Genomic DNA, 22,410 nt, shown 5'->3' on the forward strand with positions numbered 1-22,410 from the left:
TAGCAATAGCAATTTTTTTTTGCATAATTTTACAATAAGCAAAGCTTGAGAATTTGAAGGGTATAGTTCACTTGATCTACCGAAGATTATTAGCTCAGCCAAATTTCCATATCTGACAGAAATTTGTAATAGCAGAACGGTTTTTGGCGTACCGTTAACGTTAACAAGGCCTGTGAATTTGAGGGTCAAAATAATTGATTATAAGCGAAGATAAATAGCTTGATCGTGTTTGACTGTTTAAAACTTATAAGCGACGATATGTAGCTGGGGGTAATTATCATGTTTGACAGAAAATTTTAACATGCACAGCAGTAGCAATTTTTAGCACACTTTTACAATTAGCAAAGCTTGTGAATTTGAGGGGCATAACACTTGACTATAAGCGAAGATAAAAAGCTCGGCCGAATTTCCATATTAGACAAGAAATTTCAAATAGCAGTAGCCACGTTTAACATGTGAATTTGATCCGGGTAATATACTTGACTATAAGCGAAGAAATATTAACAGCTTGGCCGAATTTTCATACCTGACAGAGATTTCTAATGACAGTAGCAATTTTTGGCATACTTTTAAAACTAGCAACGCCGGTGAATTTGAGGTTCACGTTACTAACTTGACTATACTGAGATGAAGATAAATAGCTTATTTATTTATAGCTTATTTAGTTACTTCTCTCTGAACGAGACACGGTGTAATCGATCATGTATTGCCCTGGGTTACTATGTCTCTGTTATTTAGAGTTTCAGACGGTGAAAATTTCTGTTAAATTTTTATCTCAAGTAGGAAACTGTGATGAAAACAACGAAACAACTCATATCACCCCGTGCGGGAGACATTAATAAAAATCAATACACCTTTCAGAGTACGTGTGTACAGTTTAATGACAACCTGATTGATTCCTGTTGGTTATACAAAAATAACGTGAGGCGGTTATGTATGGGCTAATCGGGCATGCAATGCATTCAGTTGAACATTTTGAATTTAAAAATCGTACATCTTCACGTGTAGATTATAATTCACCATTTTTGAAAATTTCTAAGTCGTACTTATGATGTTTCGTTCCGGGACAGGGACTGCGAGATGGTAGACACATATTAGTAATAATTACCACTCATGACTCTCAAATTAACATCGTTGGCATTATTTTTAACGGTTCTTAAGAGCTTCCCTAAAATATAATAGTTGCCTTAAAATATATATTTTTCTTTCTAAAGGTTCATATTTCCCTGGTTAATTTTTAATTAGCAGATCTGGTAGATCCCGTAAGGTTCCATCGACGTCACATTGTGAATTATTAGCACCAAGTAATTGAAAGAGTTCTCTTTGCAACAGGCTGGTTGCCATGAGAAAACCAGAGTTTTGTCTACGAAAACGAATTATAAATGTGTATCCCTTGGAATAGGAGCCCATAAGCTGCCAGTGTACAGCAAGTCTGCTCGGTGTTAACACGAAGGCTGGTAAGTGATGAAAGACCATTTTATGCCTTCTTCCCTTTAAAACCATTGTAAGTGTTTAACGTTTAAGGTTGTCAAATCAGGTAAATTCGAGCATCACGAAAATTCAAGCATTCTTATCTGTGAGCCAAAGACTGTCTTAGGTTTCAAAGGCACTCGCAAGAATCTTGCGAGACGCCAATTTTTGGGAAAGGGCATTCGCCACCCTGCCTTTATTTAGTACGCTGAGTGGCTGTCAACAGCGACAGATATTAATTATTGCGCGCGCCATTTCAAAATACGTCTGCTATCGGATACGTTTGCGTACACTTGTTAAAAATTTCACCTTTATTTTCGGGTTCTTGTTTAGTATTTACAGGCTCCACTCACTAATTTTCGTTCACTTTTGAGTCGAGGTAAAATAATTGAGAGAGAACATTGGTTAATCTCACTTCTTAAACTGAAGTACCGAAGACGAAGAAATGTTATCCAGGAAAAAAAAATTCATAACACCTGCCAAGTTGGCAAGAGCAGAATCTCAATGGATTGCTGTTAACAATCTTTTGCTGTGCGTGACAACAAATAAATTACGATAATTCTTTCCGCCAAAGAAGAAAATTAAATCTTCAGTGCGTGTTAAACCGATAAAAATTTTAAATGCCAACGGGATCAAATTAGGATAATTTTTTCCGTCAAACGAAAGCCGTATTCGAATTGATTTTGCAGTCATTAGCGAACTATTGTACCTAGTATATACCAGAACGGAACTCTAAGGCGTATGAACCACAAGGACGTCGCACGAGAAGGACAACTGCGACACCAATTTTCGCTGCAGACCTTTAGCCAGTTTTGCATTTCAAGCGATTTTATGTTGCATGAAAAACCCGTCTTGATCTCGTTGAACAGTTTTGGCTTTTCGGCCTTAGATTCGTATTATGTATTAAACCTTCATGGATTTCCATCCAGCTATAGAATTGGGGTGTCGTCTTACGGGAGACTTCACGCATAAATCGACTGCTTTCGGGGATTCACCAATTCTTAGAAATTATTCAACTGTATGTAAAATTAAAAATCCCATTTAATTATCATGAAAGCCAGTTCCTATTTTTTTAAAAAAATGCTACAATTAGTGCTTATCGACCCTTGTGATGCCTCCTTAGAAAGTATGAATATTTTGATGCAATTTATAAACTTTAATTGCTTGGATTGACAAAGACGTATTCCTTCACAAACCAGACACTATTTGATACAAGCCGGAACTGCAGCAGATAATAGCTTTAATCAACGATATAGTAGACTTTGTACACGACCCAGTTCTTCTCAGTTCATTTTAGTTTCAGGTATGTGTTTTCTTTTAGCCCTAGAAAAACCACTTATCTGAAGAGGATTTCACGGCTTTCATTGACAAAACGCAACGTTAAATGGAATAGGTGTCTTTGGTCTCTTTTTACTGAATGATGTTGTACCGCGTCAAAAGAAGCATTAGCAGTTAATTGCTTCCATGGCTGACAATTTAAATTTACAAGATCGTGTTAAAATTTTATGGTAGGAAAATTTTATCCTTGAAAATAACTTTTTTATTTATTTTTCATAAATTTAAGTCGTATATTAAGATGCAAATGTTCTGTTTAAAGAATCACCAGACAGCCATACTCGGTTAGCGTTTCTCCAAGGTAATTTTCAGTTCCGTATCGAGGAAATTGGTCTCGGTTATTTTATCAGCTTGTTTGTTTTTCTGTAACAAAAAAAGCCATGTTTCAATTTCCACTTTCGCCATACGAAACGCTGTATTTATTAGGGTTACAAATTTTGTTCCGTTTTGTATTATAAAGTACATGTTTGTGAAATACTACACCGTTGCCTAGATTGTTAAATGTAATGTATGCTCAAACTAGGCCCGTCTGGCTCAAGATAGAGAAAATTTGATTTTCTTTTTGTTCGATGCTGTAAATTGACTGAAAAATGTATATCTCTAACGTGTTCAAATTTCTGCTTATATAGCACTGTTAATCAGCCACGAAATAGCTTCCGTGAGGAACGGGAATTTTACAAATGGAGCATGATGGAGCATGCATGTCTCCTTGTTGCTATGCCAAATTTTCCAACTGCGATGATCTTTTGTTGTTTTAGCCTCGCAATGTTAAGGTCGTTTACTTCATATTCTGGGCTGTTGTTAAATTAAAATCTCTTCCATATTAAAACATCGTAGTGTTTATACAAACAACGAAAACAATTATTATTAAATATTGCGGCACCCACTTGGATGTCCACAGACCAATGGTCCTCCTCAGGGGCAACTCTGCTTTCATGTCACTGATTTATAATTAATTTTGATATGAGTCGGGTTCATACTCTATCAACAAAGACTAAACTGTCATGCAAATATCTCTGTTTTAGTGGCAAGATTCAATCTGCAGACTTTCCTAAAACTTTTATCTACAACTTTGCCTTGGCTTCAATCCAGACATATACACATTTAGGAAAGTGGTTCATGCGATAACTTTGGTTGACTTTAATTTCCAGTGGCGATTTTATGCTTTTTTTGCCGAGATTATCAGCTTGAAGCGATGACACTCATGATCGATGTTAGGATTGGAAAATTTTAAGTATTAGATTCTGTTATATAGCGTTTTTGACTTGTTTTCCGCGTAAATGTTTCGTCCAAATTAAATCAAGTCTTTAAAGGAAAACCTTTAAGTTTGCAGTGGCATGATGCCCAAATTTTAATTAAAATTTATTGTCCTTTCAGGTACAATAACTTAAAGTGTTTAAAGGTTGACGTAATAAAGTTTGACATGATGTTATGGCTGAACAAAATCCTCGACTCCCCTCAAATTGAAAATAAACATTGCAATTTCTGAGAAGAGAAAGCACCGCGCAAAGGACATAACCACTCAGTAATTGTTAATATTTGGATTGTCACACCTAAGCTTTGAGGATTTCAAGGTAACGCAGACTCAAGAGTTAGAAAGTGCTGCTTCAGTAGCAGTCACTTAAATGGTCAAACGTTCGGATTTCATACACTTACATGTTATAACCATAACTAGCAGTCGGAAATGCGCCGCAGTTATTGGTTCTACATCTTATAAAGCTGCATCATTTCCAACATCTCACAGCATTATTCTAGATGACCTCTTTTCTGATCGACGGTGTGTCAGCCAATAAATTATATTCTGTAAAGTTCAAAGCAATATCCTTCTCCTAGGAACGTTGATCATGAAGTGGAGTTAAGGCTTAGCCTGGACTCAATCTCTAGCTTTAACTTTGTAAATCACTCGATCCCAGCTCGTTGTTTTACAAGTGCAAGTTACTCATTAAATGCTTACTGAACCTTGGTTCAGTGTTTATGTTTTATATGCACGTCAGTCGTATATACATTCACTGAATACTTATTCTAGACTACATTATGTTAAAAACAGTTAAAAACTCCTTGTAAGCATTTTTCAACTGATAGGTTCTTACAGTATTCTAATTCAGTTCTCTTTGCGATGAAAAATTAAAACGATCTTAAGTGAAATGTTAGCCTTGATCACGATGTTTTTGTCGTTCGTGAAGATGCAGAGTTAAAATTAACAGCAATGGCCAATGATGCAATACATTTTGAACAAGGACAACAATGGGTTCTAGTAGTTGTCACTGTCAATAATAGAGATGTGCATCCTGTTCGATATAAGAACGCCGAGTCATTAGCCAAATCATGAAGAAGGAAGTTTAAACCAAAGAGCAATGGTACGAATCACTGTAGTAGTTCTACGAATAAAAATGCAATGATTCATCGAGACACTGATCTCCTTTAAAATATAATTTTTTGGCACTGAAAAACGAGTTTTGGTTGTTCCTAGGCGGGAACTTTAGGGAGGGAAAACTGCAAGTAAAATTGGTGCGCTAGTACTCCGGCTTGCAATTGGCGGGTAAGACTCATCGATCTTCAAAGACGGAGAAAATAACTTTTCAATCTAAACTCTGAGCGTTTTGACATTTTTGTTTTAGTCATAAAATTTTAAAACTTTGGTCGTTTTAAGGTTACCCGGTACCTTCAGAGGTGTCTTCAGAGGTGCCTCGCGTCCAAGCGATGTAGCGCGTCCGGTTTAAACTGTAGATACCTGAACCCTTATATCAAATTAAAGCTTATAGAGCTGGCTATCCAACTAAACCAAGAATTTTGAAATAAAATGAATTGCCGAGTTTTTAGCGCTTTTTTCTTGAATAAATTTTTTTCACTTGGAGGATCCACTTCAAAGAGCTAAAACTCAAAAGGAATTTGTTCGTTTGCCTTCAAATTTGGACAGTAGCTAGTTTAACATATAAACAACAAAAACGTGTCTGCGAATTTTTTCCTTCCAAATATTTTTACTCCGGGAGTGATTTTTGTACGATTACTCGACATTTTTTTCATCCTATTTTGAAAATGCTTTATAACTTTTCACTGCGATTGAATATGGCAAAACGCAGACACGTTTTTTTAGCGCTTTGGGTCCTGAAACTGAAGAGCAAATTAAATTAACAAAAAACAAAATTCACTTTGATTTGTAACTTTAAAAAGGTGATTCGGACGCTCGCAATTAGAGGTCGTGAAAAATTCAACAAATTCATTTTATTTCAAAATTCTTGGTATGGTTTGGTAGCCATCTCTATAAGCTTTAATTTGATATAGGGGTTTAGGTATCTACAGTTTAAACTGGACGCGCTACATCGCTTAAACGTGAGACACCTCTGAAGGTCCCGGGTAACCTTAAGAAGTTTATTACGGAATGATTTTAAATAATTTTGTAAAAAAAAATTTGGTAGTTTTTTTCAGAATATTTGACATTTTAGACGTAAGTTGTATGGAGGAATCTCTCAGTTCGGCCTGTTTTCATGATGAGATTTTATGTAGAAATGTATTATACAAAGATATTATGTTTTCGACATTTTTTCTTTTGGTCATAAAAATTCTAAAAGTTTGGTCGTTTTAAGAAGTTAATTATGGAATTTTTTTTCAAAAATGTAACAATATTTGGTAGTCTTCTTTGGAACATTTGAGACGTTGTATGACATTCTTTTCGGACGATTTTTATGATCAGATATTACGTAGACGGTTATTATATTACTTGCAATTTCTCCAAGTTCTTTGTAGACATCACCAGTGATGTGAGAGATGATCAATTCATAGTAAAAAGGTCATAGCAAAGCACCCGACTAAAGCATTTTTTAGCCATTTTTTCCATGGCTGGTAGAATACAACTTAGATGATAGCATGATCTCAGTTGAAAAAAGTGGATTTGTAGCGTTTTGTCTTTTGACAGGGTAATTGTTAATGTTCTGTCAACCTTTAGGCGTAACAAAAAGTTGGGATTTTTGTTTTATTATATTCAGTCGTTTGAATCTTGGGTCAAATCAGACTTACCATAATGATAATTTAACTTAATGTTTTCATCAGTTTGAACTAAGGTTACCAGCCTAAAATGTGTACTGAGCATCAAAATAACAAAATGGTTTAACAACTCTTTGCTACCTCACCAGTGTCGTGGCTAAAAGAGAAATAAATTGAATAAATTTGGGAAGGTTATTTAAAAGCCCTTTTACCATTGTCATTCCCAGGTAAAAATGCCACGCAATTTTCCAGCTGTTGCTCTCGTGGTATTGCTGTCAATTTTTGGTAAGTACAAAGTCTTTTTACAGAATAAATCACAAATAAATGACTCCTTCTGCCTGATATAAGCCAGCCGAGTTAGCTACCGCTGTTTTCGTGGAAAAATTACTTTTGGGAAGTTAATTACTATTGAAGATAATTTGTCCTTAGACAACCAAGTTAAAATCAACCTGGGCTAAGAGACCGCGTGACCAACACCCACGTTAACTTTAACCCGCCTAGATTGCAATATTTTTAATGAAAGAAGCAACTACCAATCAAATATAGGACAATTTGTCATGTACAACATCTGTTTAGAGTATGACATGGTGACTTTGAGTCAGAAAAAAGAAAGAAAGGAAATAAAAATTCGTGTGTCATTCATGCTGGAGAGAACCACTCTCAAAAGTTTTGAAGTTAACATTTGACACTAAGATTACCAAATTAAAGTCAACTGTTCAGCAATAGCGTAGTGGTGCTAGGTTCTATTTGCGGATGAAGTTTCAAAATAAGTTAAAACTGATTGATTAATTTTCGTTTTCAATTCCTATAGGCTGTCTCGTTTTATTAGTTACTTACTACTAACATATACAGATAACGTCAACATAGTTTTACTTTATCATCATTGCTTCAATAATTAAAACAATGTATGCTTCTTCTCTTTGTAGGAGCTGTGAATGGACAAGTTGGTGAGTCTCGCATAAAGCTTTTCGAGCTTTATTTTACAGTGCACGCTCATGTAAATGTTGCTACTTGAAAAAGTTTCGGATTTATTTCAACAGTTTTTTTGACTGACTTTCTTTCTACTCAACCGGCTAGTCAAAATCAAATAGCTATAGGAAGTACAGTTGTCAGTGTCCATGTTTGCTCTTTGCGACCAATTACTTTGCTCTTGTAGTTCTTATATTTGACTGGCCAGTAGGAAAACCCTACTTAAAAAAGCTGGCAGCCTGGGACAAAAGTGGCCGCTTATTCAACTACGGAATCGTTGAGGGTCTACAATTCCGTCCTTCTGAAATAGGCCTTTTACCATCTACCTGCTCATTAATCCTAATTGAAGTTATTTAATATTTGTACTTGATGCTGACCCTAGCCAATAATCCTCAAATTTGAGGGGTGGGATTCACTTGTAAATAAATAAGTAAATAAAATCAAGTATATAAGCACTTACCTAAGTAAAAACTGTTGAAGCTATTCATGGCTGAGTATTCTAAATTTTGCAAAAAAGCTGACTGTCAAATTATCTTTTCCAGGAACAATGATTTATCATACTTAATTCTTCCCTGATAAATTTCAAGGAAAGAAGCAACGTTCGGTTTGCCAACATATCAAACATATTATGAACCTACCAAGTGATGCAGAACGATTCCCCTCTCTTCTCCAGCTACAACCCACATGGTTTCTGTCAAGGACACCGAACCCAAACTTTTCCAAATTGTTCAGAAAAGGAAAACTATTACTTGATTATCCATAGAATTAGGCAAAAGCGGGCTGCAGGGGAAACAGAAACCGACTATTTTGCAAAATTACGAGTCTATTTGAGTTCAATTGTTTGGGAGAACAGACGATCATTTGGCGGAGAAGCGTGATATAAGTAGTTTGATCGGCCTCTATGTTTTGCCCATTTTAGAAAACCCATGTGAAAAAGGCATTGATCTCGGAGTCATCGTGGACAGATCAAAAAGTGTCGGGAAGGATAACTTCATAACCGTGAAGAATGCACTGAAGACCTTTGTGGACAACTTTAACATCACCAAAGAGTCAACGCACGTGTCTTTCATCTTCTTTTCTGGTTTTGCAAAACACTTGTTCAATCTGACTGATTCACAATACCACAGTAACGAAGCCGTGAAAAGGGAAATCGACTCGCTTCCAGACAGGCTTTTCTCTGGAACCCGGACAGATTTGGCATTGATGAAGGCACATGATCATTTGTTCGACACGGGACAAGACAGGCCAAAGCGTCCCAATGTACTGGTGGTATTTACCGATGGAAAAACTGCAGATGAATCAGCGCCCTACAGTGAGACCGTTCCGCCGCTTGAGGTATGACGTGTAACAACAATCAATGGCCGAACAATGGAATTTTAGTTTTTCATTAAATTGTTTTGTTATCTTGAACGTAATGGTTTCGCATTTTTCTATGGAGTAATCCTTCATGAAGAGCAAATTTCCCCTTGTGTTTGTCACATGAACCTAGAGTCCCCTGTAGCTCAATGGAAGAGTATCCCAACTAGCAATCGAGAGGTCATAAGTTCGAGTGCTGTTTGGAGAACTCGGATGTTCCTTAGTCTGAGTAGGACTTACTGTGTTATTGACTGAAGAGATACATCAATGATTAAGTCTCCCCTTTTACTATCCAGTAGTGACAAATAGCAAATAGCAAATGCTGAAGGTACAGAGCTTACTTCCGCGACACTGCATGGTACTGGAACAGTTTGTCATAGATTTTGACGTTTCCTAAGATACTCAGGGAAACTATCATTGCTCGGTAGTTTGCCTCCGAGTTGAAGTCCATCCGATTTTAATCCTCCTTGTCCTCCTTGGTTTTTCACTATCTGGAATATCCTAACATTGCTTGTTTAAAGTCATGACAATTTAACAAAACGATGGTATTATTGAGGGTTAAGACCTATTTCGTGTTAAATTCAGCAAAATCTGTTGCAATGAATCGTCTGTCCTTGATCGGATCTGAAGCAACTTCTCTCATACGCAAACCATTGAGTTGGGACAAATGATCAGGCAGGTAAATTTCAGCGTGAATTTATTGAGCGGAAAAAATGCATTGTGAAATCGTATCAAAAACCGTCACGCTTAAAGAGATGTTAGCCTCATTTCTATACTCGTAAGAGCGCACACAAACAGAAGGGGCTGGTTAAGGATGAATGTGACGAAGACCAAAATGACAAGGCTCAATATGGCCAACCATACGCTCTCGCTTGTTGAGTATCAGCTGGTTGAAAAGACAAATATAAAAGTTTCTGTTCTCGAGGCCCGTTGTTTGAATCAGGCAGATTAGTAAAGAAAAATTAGTATTCCGAAATTGAACAACAGAACGTTCAAGAATTAAGATGCTGTTACATGCATGAGGCAAGTTGTCCTCCAATAAAGACAAGAGTACGAATATACGTGTTGCAGCCTTACATGCTGCCACTTGACCGGTCTTAAACTTACCGAAAGAAGAGTAAAAGATAAATCTCTTTTTCCAGCAACTGGAAACTTCACTTTACGTTGCAAGACAAGCAATTACGAATAAATTCGTCTCGTCCTAGCTTCTGTCGAAACAACGTTGCGTTCAAGTTACAGGAAAAAATACTTCCTATGATGGCATCCTTAGTCGATAATCAATGAAAAATGTTTTAATCTTTCCTCCATCAAAAGGACAAAGGCGTCAACATCATTGCAGTTGGAATTGGGAAGGCGATTAAAAAAGATGAGTTGGAGAAGATTGCGGGTGATCGTGGGTCTGTGGTACAAGTGCCGGATTTTGATGCCCTCGCAGGAAAACTGAACGAGATTTTGGCTGAAGTCTGCAGTAAGTGTTTTCTCTTTAAATGTTTGGTTGATTCCTCGATTGATAGATAGACAGACTGTTGTCGGACTTACTCGTTGCTTGTTTGATTGATTGATTGATTGATTGATTGATTGATTGATTGATTTTAAAGTGGACAGACTGGATAAAAGCGTAAAAGCATCAAACATTTATATTCCATTAAAATTTCTTTTTTCTCACAATTATCCTAGTCATAAATGGTGGCTACACACATTGGTCTGACTGGTCAGAGTGCACCGCAACTTGTGGAGAAGGTACCAGAACGCGTTCAAGGAACTGCACAAATCCAGAGCCAATGGGAGGAGGGAAAAACTGCGATGATATAGGACCACCACAAGAACAAGAGGCATGCGACCTTCCAGAATGCGATAAATGTAAGTTACCATTCCTTCACCTCCAAAGTTACATATTATTGTTACCGGTCTTTCTCACTTCCCCTCGCTAATATTACGAAAATAAGTCTACGGTGATTTTCTGTAAAAAAAAAAAAAAAAAAAAAAAAAAGAAAGAAAAGAAAAAAGAGTTGTTATAGAGCGCATTTTTTGGAAGAGTTTGTTAATTCGAGGAAATTCATTATTGGAAGGCGTTTTGTAATGCAAAATTGGATTAAAAAAGACAACCTCAAACACTAAAAAGCCTAAGGCCTTAAAACGTTAGCCCTGGAAGTTCATGGGCAAGTATCGGGAGGCTTTATTGGCCTGAAAGAATGTAGTTGTTTCAGAGATTTGGAAAAGAGGGTATTTGTGAGAGGCTTATATCCGGAATTTTAAGCTACACAGGAAAGTAAACAGGAAGCTATTTGACAAATGCCCTGAGCAATAATTTTCAGGAGGATTCAAAACATCCGCCAGTCAATGGGATTCTCTTACTTAACACGAGTATGCTGGGGTATATGAACGGCCATTATATGTCTTTCATTTCTTGTAAGGTGGGTGGGTTAGTGGAATTTGCGAGGAAGAAGAGTGCACAAATGGCTTCAAAGAGGGTCAATCTAAAGATAATTAAACAAGCCTGCATATATCGACTGTGCTTCAATGAACATTGGATCGGTTAAGGAAATAACGAGATTATTAATTTTAAGTGAGTTGTGGCCAATTTTCCTTTTCGTTCCTCTTTACGGAAGGGGTCATCCAAGAGAAATGGTAATCTGCGGAGAGGCGTGTAAAGGCGCCCTCACACGGCAAACAACAGTTGAAAAACTCGAGCTGGCATGTGTGAACTTCGCAAAAACAGTTGATAAACAGGTCAGCAAGCCGGCTATTACCAACAACTAGAACTTGCCCCTATTCTCACCAACAGTTTCCCCAGTGTTTCTCTTTAGGGAAATGAACATTTGGAGTGTGAACCACTGTCAAACGCGAGTTGTTCACTTTTAACCAATCAGATGTCGCGCTCTCTTCACGTTATTTTACGGCATTTGTGACGAACTGAAAAAGATGGCGGCTGAAGACAAGAAAAAAGCCGCGTTCAAGTTCACCGACGAAATTAAAAACTTCCTCTCCAACCTGTTTTTTGTTTCGTTTTCGCCGATGAAGAATATACGGGAAAAGACAGGAAGCTTGCATGCCATCTCGACATTTTGCATGAGAGTCATGTTGCTATACTTAAATTTCTTTGACGTCTGAAAGCAAGAGTTTTCCAACTGTTTAGAGCTTCTCAACTTGAGCCAATTCCTATGTAAAGATGCCTTAAAAAAATATTTTGATTGATAAGGTTGAGGGAGGAGGGATGGCGCGGTGGTGAGAGCACTGGCGTCCCACCATGCAATGTGGCGGGGTTCGATTCCCGGAATTGACGCCATATATGGGTTGAGTTTGTTGGTGGTTCTCATCTCTACTCCGAGGGTTTTTCTCCAAGTACTCCGGTTTTCCTCCCTCCACAAAAACCGACATTTCCAAATTCCAACTCGACCTGGAAACAGCGGACGAATAGCCACTCTGTGGATGTGCCACTTAAACTCTCCATTCCATTTTCCATTTATAAGCTTATGAGATTCCACCACACCTTCTCTCTTACAAAACATAAACGGTCCCTTATACAAATTAGATGTTACAGCATTCAGTTACTGAAACCTTTCTCAACTACAGCAATCGATGGGGGATATACTCGATGGACTAAGTGGACCCAGTGTAGTAAGACATGCGGTGGAGGAGAACAGATACGATTCCGAACTTGCACTAATCCACCACCCTATCTTGATGGTAAAAACTGTGATGTAATTGGGAAACCACAAGAGACCATTAAGTGCAACAAGGAAGAGTGTGTAAAAGGTAGGAAATAAATTGTATAGAGTGTAGATATGGACGGACAGGTATACAGTTCACCTTCTGGAAGGTCTTAGGCTCGACTCCTGATAGGAGCACTTGGATTTCCTTTCTCCGAGTATTCCTGTTTCACTCATTGAATAATACATAATTCTCGCAATGTTGAATGTTTTCAAAATGAATTAGATCTGGTTAATATTTGGAGCGTGAAAGCAACTGGCAACAATAATTTGTCATGCTATTGCGTACCCTAGACAAAAGCTCAAAGAACGAAGAAACAGCAAAAAAGTATGAGAAAGTCTCCAGCATATCAACCTTTCATGTGTAACCTGGGAAAATTTTAAAATTCCATTTGTTTTCTAAAGGACGAAGTTGGTCGCTAAAGCTAAATAAGACTATACCTGGTTACCTAGCTCGCAAATTCGAGGGATATGGCTCTGTTTCTTTAATTTTCCTGTGACTTAGAAATTCAGAAAAAGGATTCGAACAGATCAAACTGTTAGTGTACACAAAATCCCTTTTAAGGGCCTGGAGACCATCTTGGAAGGAAGACAAAGGCTTGAATACACTATCTTTTAGAAGATAATATAAGTTTCAATTTTGAAAAAAAAATCTTACATTGTTATGTGTTTTAAAGCTTTTTGAGAATTTTTGGTGTTTAATTATCTCTGAAAAAACGTAGTTGCACCCTAATTTTTCTTTTCGGATTTCAATATCCCAACTAAGATCTGCTTTTCCCGCATAGTCATAAACTGCACAAAAATGCCCCTATATTAGCTATAAGAGGCACTGCCCTCAAGTGGTGTTGTTTTTGTTTTTTCTTTTTAACCACTGACCGGTAATATTTGCAAGAATGATGCTGCAGCAAAACGTGCCCTTGCAGAATCAACATTTTGAGACTTGCAATTTCAGATATAATGATTTAGTATAGCCACTCAGGTGATTATAGAGATTCTGTTGATCTGATTGGTCGAGGATTGCGTGATATCCTGCTATAATCACCTCGCGCGAGGTGATTATAGCACTAACTTTCAAAATGGCCGCTTAGCGATTTGTTGATGTTTCTGAGGAAGAAGTAAATAGGATGACAGAAAATGCAATTTCGAAAGGCACTAAAGATGCAGCCAAGTCCGAGGTGACACTTTTCGGAGGCAAGATATGAAAATTTTGCTAATTGTAATAAAAAAAAACCCCCTTGTAAATTGCATGTTGTCGATGTCCATGACTTAAAATGAAGACAAATTAATTTAAATTCGAGCAAGATTTTCCTTTATTCAACAGAATGATTACACACAAAAAAACGAATTTGAGGCAGAATTTGAAAGCATGGAAGTAAAAAAAGATGAATAAATGTCTCTGTAAGTTTTAGGTTTCAGTGACGAGAGAAGAAAACAGTTTTTATGATCTGAAAACTATTTTGTTGTCGGTTCGAGCGGCTCTCGACTACCAGCTAAAGTCTCTGCCTCGCAACAAAACATTTTCATCTGCAACAACCGTGTACTTGATTAGTGAAGCCAATGAAGGACTTAATTCCTACCTGAAGCAGCTTATCTCCGAGGGCAATTTATAGACGTCCGTTAACCGGCGAAGCTATCATGTCAGCAAGAAATAATTTGTGTAATCCATCGCTAACACTTGTGATGCCGGCTCGAGTTTTACACCAAACAGCCTGGTTCGTCTTCATCTATTTTGGTAAACGGGTCGGAGAAACCCAACATTCATACACAGAAGTCAGTGCTGCGTCTCAGTGAAGCGGCAGTTAAAGAATGCTGACATTCTGCTTGAGGCCGTGTGCAGTTTATCGATTGCGCATGTGATTTCGATTGAGCATCTGATTGACAGACTGCGCGTCTCTGTTCATTGACGCGTGACAATTTCAAACAAACAAACAAAATCGACATTTCGAATCGACTTCGTCTCGGGGAACTGATTCACCAGTATTTACTTCGCCTTCGGCGAATAATTGTTAAATAGGCAATCTGATGACAATATCAATAGCCGGGAAATTAGACTTGCGGCCAGCTAAATAAGCACTAACTGTTATTGCTTTGCTTTCTCTCTTTTTTTAATCTATTAGAGCCTGCCCCATGTGACCAGGGACTTGATCTCGGAATCTTAATCGACCAATCACAGAGCATTACAAAGAAACACCTCGAACGCCTTCTCAAAGAATTTATGCCACCGTTCTTCAAAAAGATAAAGATTGCAAAGAAGAAGACCCACATTGGTATCATTACTTACCACAGAGATGCAAACGTTCTCGCCTCTTTAAACGGAAAAAATTCCAGGTCTTATAGAAAGGCGAACGCCTTTGTAAAAAACATTGACCCAAAAGTTTCTCTTCTTACGCGTACTGACAGAGGACTGGAAGCGGCGTACAAGGAATTATTTGTCAAGAAAAATGGCGACAGATCTAGCAAACAAAACGTCTTGCTGACGTTTACGGATGGTCGGGCCTATCCAGCCAAACACATAAAGCCATTCGCGGAAACAGTTCCTCCACTAACGGTAGGTTTGGTTATGGGTATTCTACACTTGTTTTTGCTTCTGGCTTTATGTTACCGTTAGACGGAAAAAAACATTTGCTCAGAAAAATAAATTTGAGCAACCACGTTTCACCAACCGTTAAAGTGTCAAAGAAAAATTAAGCTAAGCGCGGAAAAACCCTTATTCATCGATGACTTTATCAAACGGAGAATTCTAAGAAAATTTAGCATATAAGTTTTTCATTTTCCGATTTTGGAAGAAGCCCGTAAATTAGCAGTTTCCCTTGCGTGAACGCAGGACAAAATTAAAGGGCAGTTCATCAAATGTTTATCTTCGCGCGTAAAACGCCAGCAAACGCGTTGTATTCCGAAGCGTTTTCTTTATATTTTTTCGCCTGAGTGAACCTGGCGTTTATTGTGGGTTTTCTAGCTGAAAAGTGTTGGACGTTAACGCAAGGTAAACCTACAGCGGCCTCGAAAAACTCCTGTGAACACTTTTTTTCGTCTATCATCCACAGTAAATGATCAGTAAGACGCTGATGAAAGCGGAAACTTTCGAAAACGGTCTCAAAAGTGGTCACTTTGAAAACGCGTCGTTTTTAATATGAACAGGTGAAAACTGAGACTGAAAACCATGACGAAAATAGCATCGCATGATATCCAGTTCTAGTCCAAATTCGAGGATCTAGACATGCGCAAACCCAGGTTATTCATTACTCGTTTTCATCGTATTCCAGCGTTTTAGTGTGGACAGGTGTAAGCGATACGTCAAAACGCGGTTATTAACGCTCAAAGAATTTAATCAATTTCAAGTCTTTAAACAACGTGAATTCAACAACTTCCTGTAATAGGGTAAGTATCAGCAGAACATGAAACTTTTTTCTTATTTTAGGGAAAGAAAAGCTGTCACATGGTTGCTATTGGATACGGTGTGCCGAGTAAGCTTAACATGACTCAACTCGGAGAGATTGCAGGTGATAACGTAATTAAAGTGTCGAAGCCAAGACGAATAAAGAGGATGGTGAAGAAAATAAAAAAGATGGTCTGCAGTAAGTACCGCAATCATGAGGGCGGAAAGGTTACTAGCTTACCAAGTTTGCATTTCCTCTCTAAGCTCTTGTCCTTGAATGTTGCAATTGAGCACACGTAACGTAATTGATATTTGCTGATAATCAGGCCTAACACTAATCATATGTTTCAGGTCAGCGACTTAGTCTTTGGAGCTAACAGTTACTTTCAAGCCCCTCGCAAATTAATGTTAATGCAATTCTAAAACAGAGGATGAACAAAAAACTTAACTCCTCTTAAATTTATAGGAATAGCAGAGGTTTCAATACTGATCTTCTTGATGTTTACTTTTGGTGCGGTATTCCTTTCCATCCTACCGTTTTGTCTTTCCGTTTGTTTTGTCATTAGCCCAGTGTAGGTTGTTGGTTAACGACATTAAAAATGCTTAAATACAAAAAGTCATAAGAAAGTAAGTTTTGGCATATTTTTGTAAAACTGAAATACCTTCTCAGTTAAGGGGTTCGCAGAAAAACTGTTCTTTGGTTTATCATCTTGTAGAAGGTCATTTCGCCCTAGAGCATATAAATATCCTGATTGAATGGCATGAAAGCTCTGTATGTGGTTTTGTTCGGAAGAAGATGAGGTTATCGCGGCTAAGGTATTAATGAAGGTGTAGACTTGGCTGTTGGCGATCATATTGATGAAAATGACTTTTTAACGCAATGGTTGAGTTCCCAATCAATGGAATAACACATTTTCACCCTGGTCATGTGATCTGCTCAGGAGTGATAAAATAAACCCTCATATGTCGGTCTTTGGGAAATATTTTTCCACTTGTTGACGTTGCAACCCTTAAGGAAACTTCTGGTTGTTTGTTAATAATACCTTGATTCATCGGCTGATGGGATACCAAAATTTAAGCCATTTCAACATCCACAGTTAGTTCCATTGATACTCTCTTTGATGTCCTCATCGCATGTCATTTCGCTAGTGTCTCAAACAGACCTTTTACCTCCTGTAGGTGTTGATGGTGGTTATAATCAGTGGAGCATGTGGACAATTTGCAGTGCCACTTGTGGTGTCGGCGTGAAGATGCGAAGCAGAGTCTGCAATTCACCGCCACCCCGGAAGGGAGGAAAGAGTTGTTCTAGACTAGGAAAGCCTTATGAAACAGCTGAATGCAATGAGGGCGAATGCCCGAGAGGTAAGTAAAAGCAAAGCTTCCTTGTGATGCATTTCTGCCCTTTAAGAGTTCTTGTTTTTAATCCTACTGGGTGTCCACTCAACTGGCTTACCTTTAAGCCCAGGTGGGGGAGCCGATTTAGTCGTCAACGACCTGACCCATTTACAGGTATTACTGGGTTACATGCATGGTTGACAGCTGACACCCGCCTTCTCCTTAAGAAACTACGGCAAAGTCTGCCATTGCAGGATTGGGCTACACAGCCACAACAGACACTGCACATGTACACTTCCTTCATAGAGGAACTCATGGCGGACAGACCATTGTCTACCGAGGCAGACCGTCGCCAAAATTTGAGCTATTTCTCCATTTTCCTCTTTTTCAGATGTAAATCTCCCGTTAAGCTCGAACCATGAGAAAGATTTACATAGCCCCATCAGTTACATGATCTCATAAATGCTGATCTTTGAAAGCTCTAGAAAATGAAGAGAACTGGTTAATGACGCGGTCATCATTGCTTCGTAATCGACAAAAATGTCTTTCAAAAGCTCAAATTCACAGAACCATCTCATGAATATCTTCTACATTAACTAATTTCGCTTCGATTCTTCTTAGGACTATCGCCATGTGTCGGTAAGAAGATGGACGTTTCCCTGATAGTGGACGCGTCGCTAAGCGTAAAACTACCAAACTACATACGCGTGAAGACCTTTTTGACGCAATTCATTCACCAGTTTGAGCCTAACACACACTTCAGCATGATGACCTTTGCAAAGCATCCTACCGTACACTGCAAGTTCTCAGACAACCAATGCCAGACCTCAGATGGTACGCACGGTCTTATCGAAAACATACCAGACAAGCTTTCTTGGGGAACCTACACCGATAGAGCATTGGTTGAGGCAAATAAGACCGTCTTCACCCCAGAGAATGGCGATCGAGCGGATGCCCCTAATGTGGCCATGATAATTACGGATGGGAAGACCATGAAGGGTTCTGCCCCGTATAATGTTACCGTTCCTCCATTACGGGTTTGTTTAGTTCTTTTTCTATGCATCAATATTCTTATTTTAGTGTATGCTCTCTAGAAAAATTAATTGGTTTCCTTCCAGCACTTAAATTACACTGCAGAGTTGATTCTTTGATTTCTATGTTGTACTGAGCCAGTGCTGCGCGGTGCAACATGTCATGTACCCTTGAATCTGCCTTAGCCGTGACTTTCAATTCGACTAAAATCATGGCAAACTCACCGAGATTAGAATAGGTTAGTAAAGATCATTGTCCAGGTGAGTGGTCTTTTGCACTGATTTAAGGACGGTGCCTCTAATAAAGAAGCGTTTTTGTGTGGTTTTTAACTATGCGGGGAACGCAAATCTTACCAAGGGCCACTGAAATCGAAAAAAGCAAATTGGAGGCAGCCACGCTTTTTTTTTTTTTTTAGAAAATTAAGCAATGATTATTCTTTAAAAAAAAACAGTAAAATACAAAGCAATGTATGGCGTTTTTTTCTTCCAAATTAAAGCTTTATTATCTCTTAAAAATGCCTGTTTACCCCAAATTTTATTTTTGGATACCAAGGGCACTTACTGACTTCTGCTTTCTCTGCATAGTTTTAAACCGCGCAAAAATATCCCTGGATTAGTAGGCACCACCCATAGGAAATCCGAGTATCTCCAGATGCACAGAACGTATGCGTAGTAACAAAAGTAGGCACCGTCCTTAAAATACCAAGTGTGAAACAAAAAGCAGTTTTATCGAAAGCAAACAGGTTGCACTGTTCCAATAGACCATTTCCGAGTTGCTGTGAACCTCATTATGAACCGACGAGGCTGAGTGCAAAGCTTTTCATCTGAAAATTAGTTTTGTTTGCATATGAATGAGTACCAATTTTCATGTTAAAACTTTGCATTTAGCCTCGCTTTCATAATGAGGTTCAAAGCAACTCGGAAATGGCCTATTCTTAATAGCGCTCGAAACCATATATCCTTATGCGCTTCGTAATTTAAAAACATTTCTTATCTTAAATGCTTTTTTTTTTCAACAATCGTAAGTCAAGAGTAAATGAGAGACCATCGTTGTTTTCAACGCAACTGCGCATGCTAAAGATGAACCCACGACCTCTGTGATACAGGTGCAGTGCTCTACCAACGGAGCTATCAAGTTTGCAAGTCAAGTGATCAGTGATGTTTTGATCATCTTCATAATAATGACGCACATTTTGTCTTTTTCTTCATCAAAGGATGGTAAAAAAGTGAAAGTGTTAGCTTTTGGTGTGGGACCGTCTATTCGCGAGGAGGATCTCAACGTGATGGCTGGAGAAAAGAATTGGTTCTACGTGGAAGATTTCATTGACATGAGGGAAAGAATCCCAGATATTCTGGAACATGCATGCAATGTAACTGCATCCAATGAATAGCCCAGCATCCTCAACAAAAGTGGCTTATGAGCTATGGGGTATGTTCAATAAATTTATTCGTTCGTGTACTTATTAAACTTTTTAAGATTACCCTGTTTTAACCCTATCAAAACCAGGGAAGGGAGGGGGCGGACTGTCCCCGCGGCGACTTTGAACCTAAATAACTTTTCTAATATTTGAGAAAACGTCCTGAAACTTTAGGACTTTTTCAGGAATTTATCCTGAAATTATTTGATGTAGCCGGTTAGTGTCGATTGATGTTACCATGGAAACCAATTTTTGACAGGCAGTGCCTAGAGAAAATAGAATATTCCTTTTTAAAATGAAGAGAAATTTCTTTTCTTACCGTAACGTTTATGATTTTACCTCATATTAGTGTTTCTTTATTGGTTTTATTACTTTTCCTTCAATTTCGGCACTTTCCTGAAGTTTTGGGAAAATCCAGAAATCCAATATGGCCGCCAATTGGCAAACATGACCTAATTATGACGTCATACGACGTCCTAAATTCGCGTTGCGGACCTCAAAGGAAACTACCCTCCAAGTCACACTTGCGATTTCCTTACCATATGTTATGCATGACCGCTGTGGTTGCCTAATTCATAACGTCGCTTCAGTAGTGGCGTCGAATGTACTTCAAGTCGCACACCCAAAAAGTAATCAGTGGCGGATAAAGGGGAGGCGAATCGGAGGGAGGGTGCTTTGCCCCCCTCAACCTTCCCCCCTCCCCCCACCCCGGCCCTCTTCCAGAGATATTTCGCTTTACGAGGAGAAACAGGTCGAGTGCTCGAGAGCGGGGCCCCGCTTACCTGCCGAAGAACGGTCTGGATCCGCCACTGGTAATTAAGTCAGCTTTAACTAATATTTAGTTTTATCAACAGAGTTCATAACGTTATTTGGCTACCGAAGTGAAGAGATTCGAGTGCTGACGTTTCGAGCATTAGCCCCTCGTCAGAGCGAATCCGACCTCTGAAGAAGGGCTAACGCTCGCAACGTCAGCACTCGAATCTGTTTAGGTTGGTCGAATTACCTTATGAACTCTGATGATAAAACCAAATATTCGTTTCACTTCCCCCCACCCCACCCCCACCCAAGCAACACTACAGTTTCTTAGAAACTGACCCACTCATCGGTTAGTTAGTTGTGAATGCACTAAAAATAGAACGGAGTGCAGATTGGATTCTTAACTCTACCTTGAATTGTATTAGACGCCGATAGAATGTGTTTCTTTTCTGTTTTTAAATTCGAAGTTTCTTTGCTTCTTTCTTGTTGTTGTTGTTGTTGTTTGTTTGTTTGTCTGCTTTTTTGTTTGGTTGGTTGGTTGTTTGGTTTGATTTTATAGTTTCTCAATTGGAAAGTGTTCAGTTTCTCCCCGGTTCGCCCAGCTTCACTGTTTTCTTTTCGCCTATTATCCACAGAACGCCTTGTTGACCGGCTACATAAAAACTACCATATTACTGAAGATGCTAGTTCAATTTGAATGAATTCGAATAACCTGCACGTATGCTTATGCACAATGGCAGTTTCATTTTAGCGGTATCAGACATTTTTAATCGATAACTCTCTTTCATTGCAGTAATGTTAATAACTTTCTTTCATTGCAGTAATAGAGGAAGTATTATGAAGACAACTGATCAAAAGATGAATTAATGGGAAATTACACCTAAACAAGCCAAAGGAACATATATTAAACCTAATTAAACATTAAGCCTAAACAAGTCAAAGGAACATATATTCAACGGGTTTCATCATACGTTGTATACTTAGGGGTGATAAGGATCAAATAAAATCTGTGTTGAAAAATATTAGCGTTTCATTGTCATTTTTGCGTACCCTGACGGACGTAGAGCGTAGCACCTTTTCATAGTCAAGTTTTAAAACTCTGAAAAATTCAGTACGCAAAATAAGCCCCCGGGTCGAGCGAGATATCATATAATTTTAGTTATATTTTGTTCCCTTTCAGAGCCAAACACCGTAATCTGATTTTATTTGATTAGATTGTCTCAGTAAGCTTCTTACGCAGTCGTCTTCTCGGGGGTGGTATTGTTGGGAGGAGAATAATACGCGCCCCGACTACCCTGAAAACGACAGCGTGATCTGATAGGCTAGATCTCAGCGGACAGCGCAAGGTCACAACTGAAATACTATTTTTTATGTTACACTCGGTCGGTAGTAGACATAAGTAAAGGTAGACTGTGTGCAGACTCACTTTTTGCATTTTCGCCGACCGATTAGCTCAGTTGGGAGAGCACCGGACTACCGTGCGGAAGGGCGCGGGTTCAAACCCCGGATGGAACAACACTCAGGGTCTTTATATAGCTGAGGAGACATTGCTGCCTTTGTAACGACGTCTGAAAACGGTTAGGCTTTCTAGTCTTGTCGGATAAGGACAATAAATTGTCGGTCCCGTCGACACAAATTGTTCCTAACAATCAGTTGAAAGACCCACACACTAC

At 38.5% G+C, this 22,410-nt stretch overlaps 1 protein-coding gene across 2 annotated transcripts; it reads left to right on the forward strand.

Moving 5' to 3' along the window:
* Window positions 1-1,380: 1,380 nt before the first annotated feature.
* Window positions 1,381-21,759, forward strand: LOC146453836 (coadhesin-like). 2 transcript variants are annotated; one of them, XM_085096171.1, is made up of 13 exons: window positions 1,381-1,460; window positions 7,016-7,071; window positions 7,713-7,733; window positions 8,675-9,090; window positions 10,426-10,579; window positions 10,789-10,971; window positions 12,685-12,867; window positions 14,939-15,369; window positions 16,240-16,396; window positions 17,377-17,559; window positions 18,154-18,569; window positions 19,778-19,992; window positions 21,559-21,759. In XM_085096171.1, the coding sequence occupies exons 2-12, from the start codon at window positions 7,020-7,022 to the stop codon at window positions 19,952-19,954; spliced, it is 2,373 nt and encodes a 790-aa protein (XP_084952297.1). In that variant the 5' UTR covers window positions 1,381-1,460; window positions 7,016-7,019; the 3' UTR covers window positions 19,955-19,992; window positions 21,559-21,759. The 2 variants fall into 2 exon arrangements, with proteins under 2 accessions (XP_084952297.1, XP_084952295.1); XM_085096169.1 differs by having other exon boundaries at window positions 1,383-1,457; window positions 7,014-7,071.
* The last annotated feature ends 651 nt before the right edge of the window (window positions 21,760-22,410 follow it).

This window comes from Pavona decussata, unplaced genomic scaffold, assembly GCF_977016875.1.
Source record: "Pavona decussata unplaced genomic scaffold, jaPavDecu1.1 SCAFFOLD_322, whole genome shotgun sequence".
Taxonomy (NCBI): domain Eukaryota; kingdom Metazoa; phylum Cnidaria; class Anthozoa; order Scleractinia; family Agariciidae; genus Pavona; species Pavona decussata.

Bases quoted from the DNA above. Each gene is read 5' to 3' on its own strand.
- LOC146453836 (XM_085096171.1), top strand. From the start codon at position 7,020: ATGCCACGCAATTTTCCAGCTGTTGCTCTCGTGGTATTGCTGTCAATT. The intron at 10,972-12,684 runs GTAAGTTACCAT...TCTCAACTACAG, and splicing joins CCTTCCAGAATGCGATAAAT to CAATCGATGGGGGATATACT. The intron at 17,560-18,153 runs GTAAGTAAAAGC...GATTCTTCTTAG, and splicing joins TGAGGGCGAATGCCCGAGAG to GACTATCGCCATGTGTCGGT.